Source organism: Saccoglossus kowalevskii, chromosome 16, assembly GCF_978046115.1.
Source record: "Saccoglossus kowalevskii chromosome 16, keSacKowa6.1, whole genome shotgun sequence".
In the NCBI taxonomy this organism is placed as follows: Eukaryota; Metazoa; Hemichordata; class Enteropneusta; family Harrimaniidae; genus Saccoglossus; species Saccoglossus kowalevskii.
The window spans coordinates 7,215,399-7,239,437 of record NC_140656.1 but is presented as its reverse complement, the minus strand read 5'-3'; the positions used below and the strand labels follow the sequence as shown (position 1 = coordinate 7,239,437).

General features: G+C 35.9%; 1 protein-coding gene across 1 annotated transcript in view; it reads left to right on the top strand.

Moving 5' to 3' along the window:
• Positions 1-3,849: 3,849 nt before the first annotated feature.
• The window catches only part of LOC102807105 (uncharacterized), a 49,925-nt gene continuing 29,735 nt past the window's right edge, over positions 3,850-24,039 (top strand). The window contains exons 1-10 of the mRNA XM_085491688.1: positions 3,850-4,154; positions 16,617-16,809; positions 17,410-17,525; positions 17,875-18,119; positions 18,902-19,169; positions 20,381-20,509; positions 20,680-20,802; positions 21,502-21,823; positions 22,922-23,031; positions 23,819-23,983. Coding sequence (XP_085347814.1) covers positions 4,112-4,154; positions 16,617-16,809; positions 17,410-17,525; positions 17,875-18,119; positions 18,902-19,169; positions 20,381-20,509; positions 20,680-20,802; positions 21,502-21,823; positions 22,922-23,031; positions 23,819-23,983 — 1,714 coding nt within the window. The 5' untranslated portion in view covers positions 3,850-4,111. The remainder of the gene's footprint in view (positions 4,155-16,616; positions 16,810-17,409; positions 17,526-17,874; positions 18,120-18,901; positions 19,170-20,380; positions 20,510-20,679; positions 20,803-21,501; positions 21,824-22,921; positions 23,032-23,818; positions 23,984-24,039) is intronic.

Below are 24,039 nucleotides of genomic sequence, written 5' to 3'. Positions count from 1 at the left end.
TACGCATATTGTTTCACGTACAATGTGAGCTTCAATTACCATTCATTGTCCCTTGTAAAATGAGTTCAAGATACCTGTAAACAAATCCTTAACTTGATCGCCAATTACTCGATTTTCTTTCAAAGCTGCGTACTCATTCTCTAGTAATTAAAGGTAATTTTATAGGAATCGAGACAAGGGTACTCTCACTAACACACGCCATATAATAACAACTTGCTAGTGTACTGGTAAGTCAGAGCTGTCAGGTTTTGAATTTACTTCACTCAGACTTACAGGTAAAAATGTGTAAACATGTCTTAAAATGATCAATTAAGGCAAAGACAAATATAGAATATTTGTTGCCAAATTTATATATAATAAATTTACTCACTATTATGCCTAGCTATGTTTCATATTATTTAGTGTGAGTATACTAGTATATAATATGAATACCCGGTAAAATAATGAGGAAAAATCGTTTTAAATCGTTTGAAATAACCATACATTTTGATACACATGAAAAGTCAGCGAAAATAGTCGAGCGGTGGTGAGAAATTGCAAAATCAGGCATTTATAGAAATGACTAATGATTTTTTGTCGAAGTCACAGACCGTGAAATACGTCATGTCACTCAGACAGAATAGTAAATGGATTTCATCATATTTCACATTTCGCTGTTGCTTTTTGTTTACATTTCTGCAGCTTATAGTCCATTTCAGACAATAACAGAGACTACAAACGCGTACAATACAATAAAATATGATCCTTTCTGTGCAGCCTTGTACATGGACTGCTTATAAGAATAAGTCTTCCTGTCTGCATGCTATTGTTACGGACATTGTGAAATAAACTAACGTCACAACTAGGTCATGGAACAAGAAACTTCTAGTCTTAGCACAAATAAGCAGCATAACAACATAACGTCTTATTCTACACAGCATAACACATACTTCTATTCAGCATGCAATAGAATATAAGCCAACAACTACTTTATTGTTCAGAACCATATGCCCTATTGTGGGGTCGATGACAATACAGACAATTTCGCACTGGGAATTGAGCATGAAGGAAGTGACGTCGTAATAATGAGGTCATTACGTCATTACTCGTCGAAGCAAAGACACTCTTTGGTCGAAGTAACACCGCAATGGTTAGATTCAAGCAAACAATATAACGCACTAAACAAAAATGAAGGTTACTATGACCTCAGATTGGGCATTCGTATGAGTTATAATATAAGTTTCTTATTAAGGTATATGCTAAAAGAATAAATAATTTTAATCGTAAGAATACGGATTCAATAAACTTCTACTGAACTGTATATGACTTTTCACCCATGTTTAGTAAACAGCTAAGTAATTACAGATCCCTGGTAAACCAACTAATTGTCACTGGTATTTAAAGCGATAGCATGTCATTGTTTACAAACAAGCGTCTACCCATGAGCCTTTGCGTTGTTATCGTCGCTTGGGGCTCAATTCCCGCGCGTGCGCAGGTGACGACCCCCGCGCTTTAATTTCACTGTAATTTAGGTATCAAATTCACCGGGTTTTAATTCACGGATTTTTCTGTGAAATAATTAATCTATTGTAGTTGTACATTTTGACATCGACTTCAGCAAAAAACAGCTAAATTAAAACGCACCTTTCTATTGTGTGAATATTTTCTAAATTTCTTCAATACAGGTTAAAATGGGTAATTGTATCATTGACTATAGTTTTGTTTTAAAATGTATATGATTCTTGCAGATGTGGCTTTGTGTTCTTTCAGTGTCTTGAAACTTTGTTCACGATTGTAGCTCCAAGTCGATGTGAAGCGCGCGCTCGAGTCTCATGTAAACAAACAATGTTTTTTACTTAGTATATGCATTGAATATACCTTGGTATATATAGCGTGGTATTTTTTTTTTTTTATATATTTTCATTTTCATGTGTCATGTTTAATTTTCATTAGAAAATCTGGGGAGATGGTATACAAAACTGTTCGCATTATTTTTTTCTTCACTTTGGCTAAAATATAAATTTTGGGTTGTTTGTTTGTTGTGTGCCAGTGTGTTACTAGTATTTTTTTACACCTTCCGATCCCAATTTATTATTAGGATGCATTTTATTGCCTGTCAACATCACGGGGTGAACAACGAAGTACAGAGAAAGTGGCAAGTGGTATCGAATCTCGCTTCAGTCAGCATGAGTACACCGCTTTCCCTTCCTGGGCTCAAAGGTGAACGCGTCGCGGACTGAATCGGTATTTCCGATCCGTTCATTCATCTATTGACGAATGTGTTACGCTACACCAGACTGTCTCCAGTCGGGCGATTTTTCACACCATAGATGAACCCGTTTATTCGATTGGCCATTTGTTGATCTCGGTGGGGGTGAGACGGCAAGCGAGTGTATCAAGTGATTTTTGTGGGAAAAAAACTACAAGTGAAGAGAACAGTGAAACAAGTTTGTTACAGGAAAAGTGAGGGAAATAAATTTAATAAAACCCTTATTAAGCGGGGGGGGGGATACAGTAATAATATAATTTTCCTTCACTTAGTTTTGTGCTATTTTTTCAATGGAGAATTCGCTGTAATATTTCGACCTGTTTTTTTTTCAAATTTGCCATTGTATTCCCACTGCAATGGTCCTTCCCTTACTGAGTATAGAACAGAAACACTGAGCTAAACTTAGTGGGAAAACAAATTAGCTGCCGCATGTTTTTCTACCACCCCGAATTTCTCAATTTCTCAGTTTGTGTTCAAAATACTAGTACGTTAAAACCTAGACCCGATTACAATAACATTTTGAAAGGTGGGACACGTGATCACGACACATCACGGTAGCGAGGGAGGGGTATTTATGAAGACACTAATCTGCGATTGTAAAACCTCAACTTGACGGGTCAATGAGTCTATATACTTACTAGAATTTCATAAAACTAACTTTCAAGTGTAAATATTTCTTTGCCGTTTTTTTCAAATATTAAGCGTGTTGACATGTCAGCGACATGTTAAGTTAAGTACCCATACTGCTTTGTCGGTTAACTGGGCCTTTACCGTAAGGCGGCTAGCAGTCTCATAAAAAGTTTAGAAGCACACATCGGAATAGTACTGCAGGACATTGTCCGCGTTTTTATTGAAGTTGCCGAACATACGATTGTTATTCGGTATGTAATAGCTTGAACAGAGTACTGCTCTCCATTGGTTTGGAACAAGTCACCGGAAATACTTTCTTACGTTTTCCGATGGCACCGGCCGAAAACAATGTTTCACCACACACACACGGATCGTTGCATTCTTATGTTTTATGCGGTTGAAATCTGTGCATCAATGTCAAACCCATTACATACAAATCTTACCACAAAATAGTTACACTGAATACAACTGTATCACTGTTACTCTCAGCTGCAAGTGCCAACTGAGAATACTGTATGGTAAAGAAACAAACAATCATTATGTGTAACTATTAAAAAAATGCTATTACAGAAAAGTTACCCCTTCTTATAGATGGACCGGGCTATTTGTATGGACTCATTAAAATGTGTATACTATTACATTTGTTTATTATATGGTGTCCCGCTCTATGCCGAAGACTGTCCTGTGAGGGCGTTTCTTAGTTTCGCTTTTGGGCTGTTACACTTTTATGTAGGGGTGGACAGCCATTCAAGAGGGGTTGTAAGTATTACATGGTCATTATTAACAGCACTGGGGAATAACAGCGCAAGCAAAATTAAGTGAAAAACTATTAACGAATATGCGATATTGAAATAGCAAGCTTTACAAGTGAATGTGTAAGACAAATTTAGAGATATTGACAACATGAGTCCCTCTGAACAATCTAGCTAATTAATACCATTATTAATGTTGCCGTCCATGTCCGATTCCGTGGGTACACAAACAATAATAAAGCTACCGGACGATTTGGGCCTCAAAAGAGGTGCACGTTGGTGATGTATCAGCATATTCTTAGCGACGTTCACAACTGACACCTTGGCTCTCGTCGCTGGATGCATTTTTGGGACAGGACAGCACTCCAACAAGTAATGATTACAGAAAAATAACGCGGGAAATCCAACTCTATAATCTGAGCACCGTGGCAGTCACCATTCATTTGTATATCGACATCTGATCGAAGATTTAAAATACGTCATGGCCCAAAACACCTTTTTGATTGGAATACTCTTAGTCACAGGTAAGTTCTGAAATTGAACTAGGTTTTCCATATGATTGATTCATTCACACATCGATTTTAGCTAAGGTAGCGTGAGACGGGACGCGCACCTCGGCGTTGCCATTCAAACTTGGATCTAGCCGGCTTGGATCGTGTCGCCGTCATCGACTTGTTTTGATGCATAGGCATTGGCGAACGAACAAAAGGCTGGTGCAAAACAACGTATTTACACTGTCGTTCAGCGACCTGTATTTCCATTGTCTGAAAGCTGTGGTACCGCAAAGCACGACATTAGACCGTCTGCTACATTCATCGCTCTTAGACAATAGAGACACGGATCGACGCTTTACGTATAGAAACACTTTATAGCGGGACTTAATACACTGCTTATAATGCATAAATTTCGAAAACAAAAGGCCTGTAAATTAGATCGTTAAATTACCAACCAATCTACCGCTCGAACTTGAACCGTACTTTCACGTACATCTTACATTGCGGAGTGACATTGGAAACGCAGAAAGTCGGGGTATCCTTGCTAGATGCGTAACAAAACTGTTTAGCTCCATGGTCAAGAGAACGTTTGTATTCAGCATTGAAGTTGAATAAAGGAGTAAACTCTCACAATGAATTCAAAGATAAAGTGCTATTCACACATGTGTTTGTTATTTTTAGAGGGTGTTTAAATTTCGAATTGCAACTTACTGGTACTAGTAGTTAGTTGATGCTCCCTTCCCTACTTTTAATCATGGAGGAACCTCCATGCTTTCACTTGGTTCAAGTTGTGCTATAAACAGAGATGAATACAATACAGGATGGAACTGTGTGTCTGTCTGTCAATCAATCAATCAATCAATCAATCAATCAATCAATCAATCAATCAATCAATCAATCAATCAATCAATCAATCAATCAATCAATCAATCAATTTCACGTCTCTGTTTTGGTTCAAATTCTTGTATTGATTAAATTATTGCATTGATTGCATTGATGAATTTGTCAATTATTAAATTATTATTTTTTAAACATCCCCTCCCCATTGCAGGTAAATTTCCATAAAAAATCAAATTACACTTTTAAAATAGCATTGCATTTTGACATTTTGAGAGCATATTTGCTGTATTTATTAGTAAAACTATGAGTTCTGTGGTCATTTTTACTTTTAAATGAATTCAATTTCAGCAGATTTCACTCACAGCAAAATGTGCCAAAATTAAAACCCAGTGAATAATTAATACATTTACAGTACAGTACTGTAGATTATAAGTCAAATTGTATTTCACTCTTCATGTTTGTCTTGTATTGTGTCCATTGTTTATTTCAAGTCAGTGGATTGCTAACAGCTTGTCAATCAATATACAATACATGCACTTTTTGGTTTATATGCACTTCTATTAGAGATGCGCTTCTAATAGAACAAATACAGTATGATTTCTAGTTTGATATAATTACCAGTCCAACAGGTGTCATTCTATTTCCTTATCAAATCAAGTTTGTATTATACTTAAAAAAACGAATAATCAGTTGATTACCATTGATTTTGAATTTCAGGTGAAAGTGATTAATCCTATAATTGAACTGATGCCAGGACATCAATAATGACTACCAGTCTTTTATAATTCTGCTGTTTTGATATTTTTAATACTTGTATTATTCTGTGCTTCATTTTTTCATTGTTTTATAAAAACGACAATTATGAATTATACGTATTATGTATCCTTTCATTAACTTGTGGATAACAGCTTCTGGTGGTCATTGTGGGCACCATTTGCATACTGTCTATGTTCAGTGTCAAACAATTGTTGATATTGCTAAAGGTCATTTTCCCTTTGTGAATTGTATTCAACATATTCTTTCATTCTGCGTTACGCCCAGCTTCTATTTATAGTCACTACAGTACATTGTCTTGTCTCTCACTCATGTTTTCACTGTTCGGCAAAAAAAGTCACACACTGATGTGTTAGAGTGCAGAGGATGCATGGTTTCACCAGGGTGCAGAGTATGCATGGTTTCACCAGGGTGCAGAGGATGCAAGGTTTCACTGGGATAAAAAGGATGCAAGCTTTCACCAGGGTGCAGAGGTTGCATGATTTCACCAGGATACAAAGGATGCAAGGTTTTACCAGGGTGCAGAGGTGCAAGGTTTCTCTAGGGTGCAGAGGATGCATTGTTTCACCAGGATACAGAGTTTTACCAGGGCGCAGAGGTTACATGGTTTCACCAGGATACAAAGGAGGCAAGGTTTTACCAGGGTGCAAAGGTGCAATGTTTCTCTAGGGTGCAGAGGATGCATTGTTTCACCAGGGTACAGAAGTGCAAGGTTTCTTCAGGGTGCATAGGATACAAGGTTTCTCTAGGGTTCAGAGGTGCAAGGTTTCCCCAGGGTGCAGAGGATGCATGATTTCACCAGGGTTCAGAGGTGCAAGGTTTCCCAGGGTGCAGAGGATGCATGGTTTCACCAGCGTGCAGAGGATGCAAGGTTTCAGCAGTGTGCAGAGGATGCATGGGTTTACCAGGGTGAAGAGGTCCTAGGTTTCTCCAGGGTGTATAGGATAAATGGTTTCACCAGGGTACAGAGGGGCAAGGTTTCTCTAGGGTGCAGAGGATGCATGGTTTCACCAGGGTACAGAGGTGCAAGGTTTCCCAGGGTGCAGAGGATGCATGATTTCACCAGGATGCAGAGGATGCAAGGTTTCACCAGGGTGCAGAGGATGCAAGATTTCACTGGGATACAAAAGATGCAAGCTTTCACCAGGGTGCAGAGGTTGCATGATTTCACCAGGATACAAAGGATGCAAGGTTTTACCAGGGTGCAGAGGTGCAAGGTTTCTCTAGGGTGCAGAGGATGCATTGTTTCACCAGGATACAAAGTTTTACCAGGGTGCAGAGGTTACATGGTTTCACCAGGATACAAAGGATGCAAGGTTTTACCAGGGTGCAGAGGTGCAATGTTTCTCTAGGGTGCAGAGGATGCATGGTTTCACTAGGGTACAGAAGTGCAAGGTTTCTTCAGGGTGCATAGGGTACAAGGTTTCTCTAGGGTGCAGAGGATGCATGATTTCACCAGGGTTCAGAGGTGCAAGGTTTCCCAGGGTGCAGAGGATGCATGATTTCACCAGCGTGCAGAGGATGCAAGGTTTCACCAGTGTGCAGAGGATGCATGGGTTTACCAGGATGAATAGGTGCTAGGTTTCTCCAGGGTGTATAGTATGCATGGTTTCACCAGGGTGCAGAGGGGCAAGGTTTCTCTAGGGTGCAGAGGATGCATGATTTCACTAGGGTGCAGAGGTGCAAGGTTTCTCCAGGGTGCAGAGGATGCATGGTTTCACCTGTGTGGAGAGGATGCAAGTTACCAGGGTGCAGAGGATGCATGATTTCACCAGGGTGCAGAGGTGCAAGGTTTCTTCAGGGTGCAGAGGATGCATGATTTCACCAGGGTGCAGAGGTGCAAGGTTTCACCAGGGTGCAGAGGATGCATGGGTTTACCAGGGCTCAGAGGATGCATGGTTTCAACAGGGTACATAGGATGCATGGTTTCACCAGGATACAAAGGATGCATGGTTTCACCAGTGTGCAGAGGATGTATGGTTTCACTAGGGTACAGAGGATGCAAGGTTTCCCCAGGGTGCAGTAGATGCACGGTTTCGCCAGGATACAAAGGATACATGGTTTAACCAGGATACAAAGGATGCATGGTTTTACCAGGGTGCAGAGGATGTATGGTTTCACTAGGGTACAGAGGATGCAAGGTTTCCCCAGGGTGCAGAGGATGCATGGTTTCACCAGGGTGCAGAGGATGCAAGGTTTCACCAGGGTGCAGAGGATGCAAGGTTTCACCAGGGTGCAGTGGAAGCATGATTTCACCAGGGTGCAGAGGTGCAAGGTTTCACCAGGGTGCAGAGGATGCATGGGTTTACCAGGGCTCAGAGGATGCATGGTTTCAACAGGGTACATATGATGCATGGTTTCACTAGGATACAAAGGATGCATGGTTTCATCAGTGTGCAGTAGATGCACGGTTTCGCCAGGATACAAAGGATACATGGTTTAACCAGGATACAAAGGATGCATGGTTTTACCAGGGTGCAGAGGATGTATGGTTTTACCAGGATACAAAGGATGCATGGTTTCACCAGGGTACATAGGATGTATGGTTTCACCAGGATACAAAGGATGCATGGTTTCACCAGTGTGCAGTAGATGCACGGTTTCGCCAGGATACAAAGGATACATGGTTTAACCAGGGTGCAGAGGATGTATGGTTTCACTAGGGTACAGAGGATGCAAGGTTTCCCCAGGGTGCAGAGGATGCATGGTTTCACCAGGGTGCAGAGGATGCATGGTTTCACCAGGATACAAAGGATGCTAGCTTTCACCAGGGTGCAGAGGTTGCATGGTTTCACTAGGGCGCAGAGGGTGCATGGGTTCACCAGGGTACAGAGGATGCATGTTTTACCAGGGTACAGAGGATGCATGGTTTCGCAAGGATAAGAAGGATGTATGGTTTTACCAGGGTGCAGAGGATGCACGGTTTTACCAGCATGCAGAGGGTGCACGGTTTCACCAGGGTGCAGAGGATGCAAGGTTTCACTAGGGTGCAGATGATGCATGGTTTCAGCAGGGTGCAGATGATGCATGGTTTCACCAGGGTGCAGAGGATGCATGGTTTCACTAGGGTGCAGATGATGCATGGTTTCACCAGGGTGCAGATTATGCATGGTTTCACAAGGGTGCAGATGATGCATGGTTTCACCAGGGTGCAGAGGATGCATGGTTTCACCAGGGTGCAGATGATGCATGGTTTTACCAGGGTGCAGAGGATGCATGGTATCACCAGGGTGCAGAGGATGCACGGTTTCACCAGGGTGCAGTGGAGGTTTTACACCAGGGTAGTTGCATACTTTCACCTTGTACAGTGGAGTGGATAGCACATAGGTGTATGTGTCTATATTAGAATGATTGTAACATCTGTGCCCATTATATGCTCTGTTGCCATGGAAACCACAGCATGGTGCAGTATAGTACACTTGATTTCCTTTGTTCAGTGACCTTAACTATGTACATATTATTAACTCTATAAATGCCAGCATATTTAATGTGTGTTGTTTCCAGCAATTACAGTAGCTTTACTTTCAGTTTCACCAAGGCTAAAATATACAAGTTATAAATTAGTTTTTGGTCAAAATATAATATAAATGTGCATTTTCACAAGATGCATTTAAAGTTGAGCACTTTCTTTACCACATACATACTAATGCGTGTTAATTGCTGTGTAACATCACTCGTATAACATGTACATCAGTGATAATGACTCAATAAGTTTTAAAATGTGTATCCTAATACGAAAATGAGTAATCTTGGTGTTGAATACCCAGTCAATAATAATTGCCTCATAGTAGTCATTGTAAATATATATACAAATAATGTAGCACAGATAGGAATTATCAGTGTAAATAGCTTCAACACTTTTTTGTTTCTATCTACATTTACTTGATAGAATTTCAAATTTGCATTGGTATAAAATGAAGTGAGATTCTTTAAAATTACTTCACACAATAACTGGAAATGATACATATAATTTGTTGTCCAAGTCAACAATGTCTGAGTCTTGTCACGCTTTAAAAATTGACAGAATGTCTAGTTTAAAACTGTTATTTTCATTACAAAGCAACTATATTGTTGTAATGTTGCTTTGATGGTTATTGAGTTCCACTGAATAAATTCTTTTGACTGAAATATATGTTTGTCTTCTTCATTAAAAATTATGAGATGTATGTATAGGTTTTATGTTGTAAACACATGGTTATTGTCTATTGATGACAGGCACAGAGAACCTTATAAATAAAACACTGTGGGATACTGTCTTCGAGGCTGCTAACCTTCTCATTCAGTAGTGTGACCCCATGACCTCTGATGAAGAGTTGGAGCATGGAAGTTCCATGCCGCAGACAATTCATCTGTATGCCTGCACTGTAGTGTTTACCATTGAATGACAAATGACACTGTGTACCAGGTTTGAAGGAGAGTTTTTGATATATCGTCATGTGCGTGCGTAAACTGCTAAATGCACGTTATTTGCTTTTCTGCAAATATAGTTTTAGCAGAATTGATTATTCAATTGGTGATGGAGCTTGGCTCACTTTCATATAATTTTATGAATTATTTATCAAGTGCTGGTATTAATACTTGGCAGTTTAAAAAATAAATGTATTATTGATTTAAATGTATGTTATTAGCAAATTAGACAAATATTAATTGATGACAAGTACAAATCTATATATCTTTTGAATGTTGCAGTATCATGTTTAAACATTTTCTTGTTAAACCTATGAATTCCATCATTATTCCTGCCTAAATTTTGGTTCAACATTTTGATGATTTTTTGGTATTTTTTTGGTATATGTTTGTATATTTTAGTATTTTTTTTGTATTTTTTTGTATTTTTTTTAGTATTTTTTAGTATTTTTTTGTATTTTTTGGTATTTTTTTGGTATTTTTTGTTTTTTTTTGGTATTTTTCGTGGTATTTTTTGGTATTTTTTTGGTATTTTTTTGATATTTTTTGGTATTTTTTTTGGTATTTTTTTGGTATTTTTTGATATTTTTTTGATAATTTTGAACCAAATGGAATGATTTCCAACTGGCTACAAGTCTTGATCAAAATTTCAGAAAAAATATGAAAAAAAATTATGTAGGTTTAAATTTCTGATGGTGACAAAAGTTTACTTTGGCAATCAAAGGATTATTAAAGTTAAATAAGTTGAGGATTAGTGTGTGATCTGCATACAAAAATAATCAGTAATTATTCGCTTCATGCCTTTATTGTTCCTTAAGTAAATTGCATTGGCTCTGTTTTATCAGTTACATAATAGTGTATTTTCTTGGTCACTGACGAGAGTTGTTGCTGCATGTGCCTGAGTCTGGGCACTACGGATCACTGAGCCACCATTATTGCTGATTCAAGGGGTGCATGTCAACAACATGTGACGTCTGTTTTTTTCACAATGTGATCCAAGGAAAGCCGTTGTATTGGTATTGGCATGTTATTTAGATTCTCTCTGCATATATCGGCACTTGTTGTTTTTGTGGGCGGCAGATAAAAGTGGTCACCTTGGTATTATCGGTGACGCCGTTTTCTTTGTGAAAAACTTTGTGTGTATGACATATTAGTCTTTGCTGCCTTGACACTTTGTCTCTAATTTATTCTGACAATAGTTCTTTCCGAATGAGTATGTGTAAACAAATGGATTATTGATTATCAAGTAATTGAAAGACAGATCTACAACAGAAAATATGAATGTTTAGTTTTTTATTGTTTTCATGGTAATGCATTTAGAATGAGATTGAGCAATTTAAGAATGAATCAGCATTGACAATATTGATGATTCCCTATCCTGGATAACTTATTCACTTTGATATTCCTCATCATCATGTGATTTTCCGTGACAAATAGCTATGTTTTTTCTCTATTGAACGACTCATAATGCAAATTATCCAGGTGAGCATTTTCTCTCAGGTTTTGCGTGGAGTTGCCACTGAAAGCAACCATTGTGAAGTGCGGGGGTGGCACGGATCACTGAGCCACAGTGGGATTAACCACGAAGATTTGAACTGCTAAAGGTGTACACAATATGCTGTGGTGTGTTTTCTAGTCTTGCGCAACCCATGTGTGACTCAAATCATGTCCATGTAAAGAATACAGTTGTTGCTGGACATGATTGTTGTATTGTGTACCATTATAAATAAATCCCCCTGCTACTACATGTGGGTGTTAAATTGATTAAATTTTGTACACCTTGTATTCATACATTCATTATTTGCTATATTCACCAATAAGACAAGTAAAATAAGTTAAAATTAAATCGAAATAAAATTCATAAATCGGTTGTTTCATTTCATTAAATAATTACATCATTCTGATATTCCTTTGTTTTATTTAATAAAATATTTATAAATGTTTTTTCAAATTTCATATGATGGTTGAAAACTAATTAACCAATCACAAAGCCTTAGTTGAAAACTAATTAACCAATCACAAAGACTTAGTTGATGCCTACAACGTGTATGTAATATTTTGCATGCATATCTGTAGTAGTAAATGAAAGCATATCCCATTAAAAAAGTTCATGCCTTTACCAATTTTACTCTATACTGAACAAATTTGTAACTTCTGTAAACTATTGCTTCACTTACTAGAAATGGTTTCTCTGGTCTGAATGCATGGTCGTTTATTCTTGGTTACCGGTAGTATTTTTTGCTATAACCATAATCATGAATGCTCTAATTTGTAATTTTGTTTACAACGCTTGCAAGTTGTGACAGTGACATCATCATACAGTTGCCCTCTTGATTTGGGTGGGTCCTTTTTTTACGCCCAATTTCTTTGTCTGTGTTTTCAATTAAATTCAAAAGGGGTGTTCTGTCAGTGTTTTCATCCAAGCTCAGCAGCCGTGTTAGGACTAGGTAGTTGTTGTTTGACCATTGCACTTCTCTTCACAATTTGAATCAAATCTGTACTTGACACATGAATCTAAATAAGCCCATCCCCTTTCACTTTTAGGAATATTGATGCATTGTGATGGGTCTCTATAATAACACAAACTATTATATCTCACTACAGCCACCTGTTGAATTGTCACTCACTAGATATATACACATGGACATTCATTCATTCATTCATTCATTCATTCATTCATTTATTCATTCATTCATTCATGTGTCACTAAGCATTGTGAGATGTGATTATTACTTTATTCATGAAGTTGTTCAATTCAGACAAACACTTATGTAAAAAAATAGAATAGTAACGGACATATATTTATAACTGCCATGGCAGTGAAATAATTAGTAAGGTCTTTGTTCAGATAATGAACTTCCTTGGGATTTGCATGCAACAAATCACTGAAGTTACAAAGAAGTAACAGTCGGTTCTCAAACAATATCTACGTCTGCATGTATTGAACAGCATTCTGATTGCATCAGATCTATTTTTAGAAGAACTCCCACACTGAACTTGTGGCAAATTCATTTAACCGTAGTCAAATCAGAGGAATATATATAAACCAGAATCAGTGCGCTGCGCATATGGGTCTCAGATTAATAAAAAAAAGAGACTTTGATTGTTTCGCAGATCAACATGCTATCAAGGTTTACTCAGTGGTTGTAACGCATCAATGGTCTCTAATGAGTTAGTACACATCTCATTCATGCTAGCCGCTGAGGGAGTGAATTGCATTGTGGAAAATATCACTGTTTATCTGCACAAATCTCGCATATGTGTGTCATAATGATCCTGCACCAGCTTTCATGATGACCACCAACTTTTAAGGACATACTGACAAATTTATTCTTCTGCTAACACTAACAAATTTTCCTGGGGGTGATCGATGCTTGCTTTGTAAAACCTATGTATATATTTAAAATATATTTATTTTCCCTATTATTGCATTGCTTGTTTGTTGTAGATTTGTTGGGGAGGGGGGTCACTTGACTCTATGCTGTGAAAATATTGTAAAAGCATTTATTTTCACTAGTATTGAACTATATTGATATTGTATCATATTTACTAGGTTTCCAAATTCATGGGTTTTCAGCAAAAAAAAATGAGTTCTACAGTAATTTTACATGGTCATATAGAATTAATTTAGTGATATTAAAATCAAGTGAATAAATTATGCATTTACTGTTTTTGTTAAACATATTTGCTTTACTAGAAGCCAATCGCTATCAGAGGCACATATAAGCAAATATTGCATTAATGTATTCATTGAAATATGATATTTCATACAAGGTAGCTATAGGCTATGTCATTTACACAAGTGCATGCGTTACTATTACAGCAAACACAGTATAGGTAAATCGTCCAAATTTAGCACTTGTACCTTGAGGAAAGTACAATAGAAGCTCACTGACATTGTAGTTTATTTCTTTAGCCAGGCATTGTTAATATACTCAATGTGCCCTGGGAAACACACTTGAACTGAATAGACACAAAAATAGATAGGTCTATTCTATTATTATCACAGGGAAGTAGGGTGATAAATTGGTGAGTAAAATTAGAAGTGTATTGGACAATAAGAATTTGTATAAGATGATGACAAAACTTTATAAAAGATATAATGGAATAAGAAATTAAAAATCAAAGAGTAATGGACTCACTATAATAGCAATACTACCATAGATAATGTATTGTCAATATAATGCAATACTGGAAAAGACTTTATTTTCACTATTTTTGCTGAAGGGGTGATTTATTGAAAATCAAATCCAACAAATATTTCTTTTTTCCTATATTTTACATCAACTCATCAAAAATCAGTGAAAATAAATTCTGTACAAAACACCCAAAAATGTCTTTTCAGTGAAAATTAATTTCAGCTGAAAGAAAGTACAGTATCAGCAAAGTATTGTATTGACAATACAGCCAAAAACATGATACCAGGAATTAATAAAAACTTTTACATATTTAATAACAATTAACCAGGAATTTTTAAAATTACAAAATATTTTTATATTTTTCATAAATCCAATCTGATGTTATTATAATTGTTTTATAAATTACCTTAAATTATTATTATTGAGATATTGATTATTTCAATGTAGCATGTAAGTTTGATAGATTTTTATGTATTTTTCTATAATATCTCTGTTGTTTTTAGATCAACTGCACATACTTTCCCATTGGCTGCTGATTTTAATAAAAATATATGGATTTATTTTGTGAAGAACAAAAATTGAATATCTGTAGCCAATGCAAGATTATGTCCATTTGGTCCTAAATTAAGAAAGAAATTATAGGAAAATATAAAAAAAAATAAGTAAAATATTGCACCAAAGAGTCAAACTTTGTGTCCTTTGTGAAAAATATATAACATCCTTTTTAATATTCAAGCAGGAAATGGTCTTGAATAATTCTGCCTTGTGACAACTTTACTGACAGCATGAATGGGTTTTTGGTTGAAATGAAATCGTGACTGTAAAGAATTAGTACAATATGTCATAGACACCTGGTAGTTGAGCCAAGGGCGCAATAAACTGTAGTACTAATTAAAACACCAATGTGATCACAGGAAATGTATAACATTTATCACACATTTCTGTGACTTTTTACATAAATGGTATAAAAGTTTATTGTGTGACTGTTAACAAAGGGTTTGATATTATGATTGGGTTGCTACAAACATGATGAGTCATTCATTGTAGAATGTGTTGAGCATTATAAAAGTGTCATTACCGTAGCTCAGATTTTATAGATATTTGATTCAAATTTGAATCAATAAATAATGAGAATAAACATATTCACAAACAAAATTGTTTGTTGTCAATACAACTATATCACAAACAATAATTCAGTCTTTTCTGGGTCAGGGTCTTTTGCGTATTGTGCTGAAACTTCAATTGTTACCCGATGTGCTGAAAAAACAGGATGGAAAATCTCATTTATATGTTTATAACTTCACAAAGAAAAGACAACTTTGAAAGTAATTGTTAAATGAATGTTGACAAATATTTCTTTATTACTCTGTACGTACCATTGCAGTCTCATGAGCTGGTCTGCTCGTGCATGAATCATTTATTTCACCCACTGAACATCCAATCAGTACAAGGACACTATATTACAGTATTTGCTTATCCACTAATGTAACAATAATCAACCGAATATCTTAAGATTAAAGACGATGTCCAAATTCCTGAGAATTTTAGTCATCTGTGGTGTGAGCGTTGACTGTGCTGAGAAAAAAATGTGTTTATCCCCCAGAGAGAACTGCATTCAATCTTTGTCAGTTTTTTGAGCATAAGTGCATGATGTATTTTTTATAGACTTGTTAAGTCATATAATAAAAGTAATTTATTCAATATATACCTGGAGCATAAATTTACCACTGTGCAAAAACGCTCAAGTAGTTGTAAAAAAAAAAATTTCAACAATATATGCTTCCCGGAGAAAGCATATGTGCAGTACAGTTTTGTTATGGAAAATCTATGATTTGTGTAATGTTCATGTGTAATTAATTACAAAATCAGGTAGGAACACATGGGCAAAAAGAGCAAAAAAAGGGGAAAAATTGTGTTTCTATTAACATAGGTTTAAGTATAAATAGTATATCTAACTCATCAACATAAAGAATTTATGAAAATAAACCAAACTTTTTTTTTGTAACATTGAAGTTTGTGACATTCCAATACTTAATAATCAATAATTGTTGCCTCGCTATACCTAAGCAGGATTACAGGATTAATACCTGGTAGTTAGGATTTACATGACATAGTTTAATTCCACATCAACATAAAACAATTTTTCAGAAAATAAACTAAACTGTGTTAGTTCATAACATTGATGTTTCTTACATTCCAATACTTAAAAATCAGTAATTGTTGCCAAACGATAATTAAGCCGAATTACGAGGTTAGTACCCAGTATTTGAGATTTACATAACATATTTTATTCCACCGGAATCTAAGACAATTTATCTTCTCCTTGTTTCAGTTCAAGCTCAGCAGCAATTCCAACCTGAACCATATCTAATATTTGCAAATAGTTTTGATATCAGGAAGTTGAATTTTGATGGCACCAATTATAGAAGACTTGTTGAAGGCTTACTGAATGTGGTGGCATTGGATTATGATTATGCATCTGGGTATATATATTGGAGTGATCACTTGACAAGGAAAATACAGAGGTGAAGTGTGAATGAATGTTAAACAAAGTTGATGTGATTTTATGTATTTATATATTGTGTAAACAAACAATGTCTTTTACGTTAATTGCACAGAACTAAGATCGAACACAACTTGATGCTATGACTATATCTATATAGCATAGATTAATGTTACTGATCTTATCTTACTGAGTACTTAGTGGGTGATATTTCTATTGTGGTTCGGAATTGGATAATTTTCAAACCATGAGCTGTCTGTCCCTCTTGGAGCTCTTTTTATACCCCCCCACCCGTAACACTAACCCTACCCCTACCCTATAGCGCTCCCCAATTTAATTGTACATGACCCTCCTAGGGAAAACTGTAGTTATCTAGAGGAGGCATACTAGTACACAAGTGAATTGGGTTAGAATTAGAGTTAGAAGGAGAGGGGTTACAAAAAATACTCTTGCCTCCCTCTTCACCCAACACTATGACTCACTGTAAGATTCTGATGAAATTCACTGCAACAAAATTTCACAGCATTCCATGAAAAATGTTTTTTCGTCTTTGGTAAATCAAACTGCTTAGAATATCGCTATGCCTCTTGATGATAATTACTTATAACATTTTTATTTTCAGAGCTGAAATTGACAATGCACAAAATACTGTTGAGGATTTTGTAGTAGATGATATAGAAGTACCTGATGGAATAGCAGTTGATTGGAAAAATAGAAAATTATTTTTTACTGATCGCAGTAAGTTGTCTATTGTATGACTTATATTATGAAATTATGACTTAATAGTGTAAAATGACTAATTTTCACTGGGTTTAAATTTCACTGATTTACCATTTCAGGCATATTCAGTGGGTTTTAAATTCACGGTTTCGTTATTTAGATAATGTGTTCTATGCTAAATTTTACATATTCACTGTGTTTTAATTTAGCGCATTTTTCCAGTCAGCGAAATAAGCTAAATTAAAACACAGTGAATAATTACCCCTTTTACAGTAGTTGATCAATAAAAACAAAAGTTTTAATTTTTTAGTATGAGGGCGCTATATACCCTGTTACTAGTATATAAATATTTCTCTCTGATTTCCAGTAAGATCTGTTATAGAAAAGATTGGATTGGATGGCACCAATCGGATTGTTTTAATTACAACCAATATCTATGAACCTAGGGGAATTGCTTTGGACCCCCACAGTGACTGGTTTTATTTCACTGATGTATATGACGCACAACCAACTATTCAGAAAGCAAGAATGTCTGATGGTTCTCAGCAGACGACCATAATCAGTACTGGATTAGCAAAACCCAATGCTATCACGGTGGATTACATTGACAGGGTAAGGAATATAATTGCATTTCAGTGTTTAAATTAGCAAAACCCAATGCTATCACGTTGGATTACATTGATAGGGTAAGGAATATAATTGCATTTCAGTGTTTAAATTAGCAAAACCCAATGCTATCACGGTGGATTACATTGATAGGGTAAGGAATATGTTTAAATTAGCTAAACCCAGCTGTGCAGAGCTAAGCGTTTGTTAAATTTATGTTGTTTATCTGCTGACCTCATTTGAATGGAGTGTCGTTGTGATTTGCATAAACTGAGTGATATATTGAATTGCACTTGACCATTTCTTATCTAATTATGAAAGAGGGCAATGTTGAATTTTACCCTTGCCCTGTATTTATGTGGAAATAGACTTATTTTCAATTAACAATAGGGCATTGTAATAGCAAATATTTTACATGTATGTAGTGACTGGTTGGTGAAAACTGAAAGATGTTGTCCACTATTTTTATTGAATATGTGTGTGTTCCTGTTACGAAATTAAAACAACTTTGGCAGAACAGATTGAGACTTTTGTTGATCAGTGGGTGATATTTGTTAACAGGCATTCGCATGTTGAATGACAAAAATTTAAACAAATGACATCACAGTACCTATACTTCAAGCATTTTATTTCATATACTTCTCAAACAAAATAAATATTCTTCTGGCAAAAAATAAGTATACATGTATTTAATTATACTTAGTAGGTAATTTTGTTATAATAATCTGAAACTTTTTTTACGGGTATATTCTACAGTTCTGTGATGAGTTTTAATTTTGTCTTTTCAGATGATATATTGGGCAGATGCGACGACCGACAAAGTGGAGAGTTGTGATTTGAACGGCAATGCTAGACAGGTGTTGGTAGATAATCCGAGTACCTTTCATCCTTATGGATTGACGCAGTATGACGATCGCATCTACTGGACAGATCAACAACTACACCATATCGTGAATTTGAATAAACATGATAAGAATGATAAGGTGATCATTACAGGTTATTTTAGCTATCCGACGGCTATACACGTGGTACACCCTGACAGACAACTCGGAACAGGTGAGCAGTTTTGTTGCATTGCATGTTAAACAACCTGTCATTGCACAGTGTGTATTTTTTTGTGTGTGTAAATGAAATATGCATTTTGTACATGGCATACATGGCACACATATCTAACAAGTATGGCTTTCTGTACGTTGTATACACCAAAGTCGGGAGAGGCAGGTACCTTATAAACTGGTTTGAGCTCATGCAGTGATGTAGGTTGTTCCAATACAACACATGAGAGAGGCACTTCCTATCCAATCTAATTGTTTCATTTGGATTTGAATGAGACTTATTTAAAATGAAAAAAGTTGGGTTTATAAATTGTCATAAACATGCCTTACCTGACTGTTGTACATATATAAGAATAAGACGATCAAGTGACCATAATTCAGAATTAATAATTTGAATGCTGTCTTGATGGAGCTTCTAAAACCAGAAATTCTATGAGAAACTACTGTAAACACACTAATTATTCACTAGGTTTATTAGACACTCACTCTGTTTTTAGTCCCCATTCTTACGCAGTCCGAATACATGGACTTATGGATTGACTTCTGTGCGTCAGTGCATCCAAACCTATATCTTAGACATGCCTGGGTCGAATACATTCAAACCTCACATATACATCATACATGTACATACATATTGTTTCACGATCAGATTCAAGATGGCTGAATGGTGGCCATTTTTGTGCAAAAAATCATCAAAATCAAGCATTTATGGATAGATTTTGTTCAAACTTGGTACATACGTTGAACATTATGAGACTTTGATGGCCGTCATTTCAGATCGGATTCAAAATGGCTGACTGGTGGCCATTTTGTTTTAATGATTGCACTTCTTGGGCCATATCTCTGACATGCTTTGATTGATTATGTTCAAATTTGATATATTCATTATACATCATGACATAGATATATTGGTTTGACTATCTAATTCAAAATGGCCAATTGGCGACCATTTTTGTGCTAAAAAATCATAATTTTTTTATATATTCATTATACATAATGTTATAGATATATAGATGTATTCAAATTGGCTGACCGGTGGCCATTTTGTTTTAATTAATGCTGTTCCAGAGCAATATCCCTCAATATGGACAAGTACTCGTTTGACGATAAGATACAAGATGTCAATCATTTTAATGTTAAAAAATCATCAAACTATATATCTTAAATTTGATAACTAACAGGAACTATGCCATGCATGGCTTGTTTTTTCAGAAATTGATTCCTGTCAGCATAATGATGGCCGTGGTGAATGTGATCATATATGTATTGATTTGTACGGTTCGTATATGTGTGCTTGTAGACAAGGATATCATCTACAGACAGATGAACACACATGTGACGGTAAGTATACCTAGTGTATGTAGTGTAGAAACATGTCTATCATAGATCACAATATATATCATGATGAGAAATGTAATAATGGTGCCAAATTTGCATAATTTACCATTAGTGACTGGTGAAATTGACAGAAGCTCATCTTTAATATTACCATTGTGTATTTTATTTGTCAGATACGAATGAATGCAGTATTAACAATGGCGGATGTAGTCATCACTGTCTGAACATAGAGAGTAGTTTCTTCTGTACTTGTATTAATGGGTATACATTACAAGCAGATCAAAGAACATGTAGAGGTGAGTACTTTCAGATTCAGAATATTGGGATTCACTTGAAATTTAAGGGATTCAATGGATTTACTTAGAATTTTAGGAATTTAATTGATTGACTCAGACTGGCATACAGTCATTTTTTGTTTTTTTGGTGAAAGCTGAGTTACCGTCTACACACACTGAACACCATACTGATGACAATCATTCCTGGTGTCGCAAATAGTGTCACAAGTCTCAGCTTTCACAGCATTTGTACAGTCTTGATTTGGAATTTCAGGGATTCAAAGTATATTTTGTGATATGTGGAATTTGATTTAGATTCACTTGGAAATTGAGAGATACACTTGGGATGTAATTGGGACTTAGAATTTGAGTTGCAATGGATTTACCAGGAATTAACTTATCAATTGGGAGGTTTGCTTGAGATTCACTTGGAGTACGAGTGATTCGATTTGGATTCAATGGAATCACTTGGAGTTTGAGGGATTTGATTGGGATTCAATGGAATCACTTGGGGGTTGAGGGAATTGTTTGCAATTAAGAGGATTCACTATTGATATTTTTGGTGTCTGCCTTGTACTTATCTCAGTTGTGTAAATTGCTAGTAATTAATGTCTTCATTGATTAGCCAATTAGAGCAAGAGGAACTGCGAAAATGGAAACCAGTAAGACAAACAGATATGGAATATCAAAAATATTGCTAAATGAATTTGTGTTTTTCAGATACCAATGAATGTCACATCAGTAACGGTGGTTGCCAATTTAGTTGTCATAACACCGACTCGTCGTATTACTGTTCCTGCCCGTCCGGGTACACTTTGGAAAGCAATAAAATCACATGTCATGACATAGATGAATGCGTAACAGGAAGTAATCCATGCCCATCAAACGCTCTCTGCCAGAATGTGCCTGGATCATATCAGTGCATTTGTGGGAGCGGGTTTCATTTCAATAAAGTCACTAGGCAGTGTGAGGATACAAACGAATGTACAAGTGCCAATAATATGTGTTCTCAGCGATGTGTCAACACCGGTGGTTCGTTCAGGTAGGTAACATTATCAAAATGTTTCCTATAACTTGTACCAATTTTATTACAATCAAATGCAAATTAATTTACTCACTGTCAAGCACTTTTATTTCACAAGCTAAAATTCACAGTGAGACAGTGAGTACAAAAATAAAATCTCATAAATTCCCTCAAGTTATCCGTAAATTGATAGCAGAAAATAACGGTTTACAACAAATTGCGTATTTACCATATTTTTAGCTCTGCTGTCGACTCTGTTGAGCAGAGCTTATCATATGAGTGATTGTCCATCGTCGTCGTCCATGTCAACTTTTTACTTTTTCGACTTCTTCTTGAAAACTACAAGCCTGAATGCTTTGATACTTGGTGTACCGGGGGTATATGTACCTTGATATCTTCAATTCTCTAATTTTAATAAATATTTTTGTCTTTTTTGGAAAAAGCGTATTTTCAAATTCTTGTTGAAAACAGCAAATTTGATTGCTTTGATGCTACATTTTCCATGGATATCTTCAGTTCTTTAATTGTAATGTGCATAGCTAACAGCGGAACTATCTCAGCCGACAGACTGCTTGTTTTTATTAGAAATGCATCTCTAATAGTTGCACACATAAATAGCAAAAAAAGGCTTTTTGTGTATGGATGATTATTAAAATATAACTTATTATTTTGACCATAGAGCATACCATATGTAAGTGCATATGCTACAAAATAGAGCAAATAAATATAGTATGTTATTGTCTTTGCAACATAATCATTATTATTCAGTTTTACATTGCCCATAATGAAAATATAGTGGTGAGGTACACAACAGTTTTGGGGTAACTTAACTTTCAAGCTGGCTGTCAGCTGGATTTGGCTTTTTTATAAATTTTAAAGTGAGTATTATTGTCGTCATAAATTCAACATATTCTTTGTGGTATTATCCGTGTTATTCATATGAGACATATTTATGTAGATTACACAATTTAGATATGTGGAAAATTTAAAAACATGCTAACCTTGTTTTAAGCCAGCTTAATGTTAAGTTATGCTCAGATTATACTGTATAGCAGTTACTATGTCTGTCGTAGTTGTTGTTGTTGTCGTTGTTAACATACTCTTGTTTAATTTCAGATGTGAATGTAACATTGGATATACATTACAAGAAGATGGTAGTACCTGCATTGATATCAATGAATGTAATGTAGCAAATGATTGTCAGCAGCAATGTACAAACATACTAGGTAATCACATCTCACAACTTCTTATTTATACTGAATATTTCAGATTTAATTTTTCTGCACAAGATCTTTGAAAGTAATTTTAATGGAGGGAGAGATTCACTGTATATGAGGGAGTTGATCAGTATTGCCATCTTTATTAAAACACAAATTTTCACTGCTAGGAATTTTTGTGAGGTTTATGGCACAGGTAGGACAACATTGGTTGGTCCGACTGTTAGTAGTTAAGGTTGAGTAGCCAATCAGACACAGTCTTGTATGTAGCTTTGCATTGACTATGAGTGTACTGAAAATGCACCAGCATTCATTCTCATGGCAACAAATAATATTTGAAAACTTGTCTGGTGTTTATTCCATAAATATTGCTGATAGTAACCAACTAACTCAATGACATTTTTTGGTGGCGTTCATAGATCAGTCAAGGATTCATCAACAACTAAATATTTCAATTTCACTGGAGTCCTATAGAGTCACAGTGACTTTCACTGGGATCCTATGGAGTCACAGTCTCTTTCACTGGTGTCCTAGGGAGTCACATTGACTTTCACTTAGGTCCTAGGGAGTCACAGTGACTTTCACTGGGATCCTAGGGAGTCACATTGACTTTCACTGGAATCCTAGGGAGTCACAGTCTCTTTCACTGGGGTCCTAGGGAGTCACAATGATTTTCAATGGGGTCCTAGAGAGTCAGAATGACTTTCACTGGGTTCCTAGAGATTCACAGCGACTTTCACTGGAATCCTATGGAGAGTTCAGTCTTCACAAAATGACTTTAAATTATCGTTTGAAGGTTCCTATGTGTGTTCCTGTACGGTTGGTAGTATACTGAATGCTGATGGGAAAAGCTGTCGTCCTACAACATGTCAACCCCCACCACCCAGGCCAGGATTCACAATAACGTGCCAAGAAACATCTCACTTGTATCTCAGTAGGTGTGATATTGATTGTGATCTAGGTAAGTTTCAATGAGTGAAATTTCTAGTATTGTTTAATATCAAAATACCCATTTTA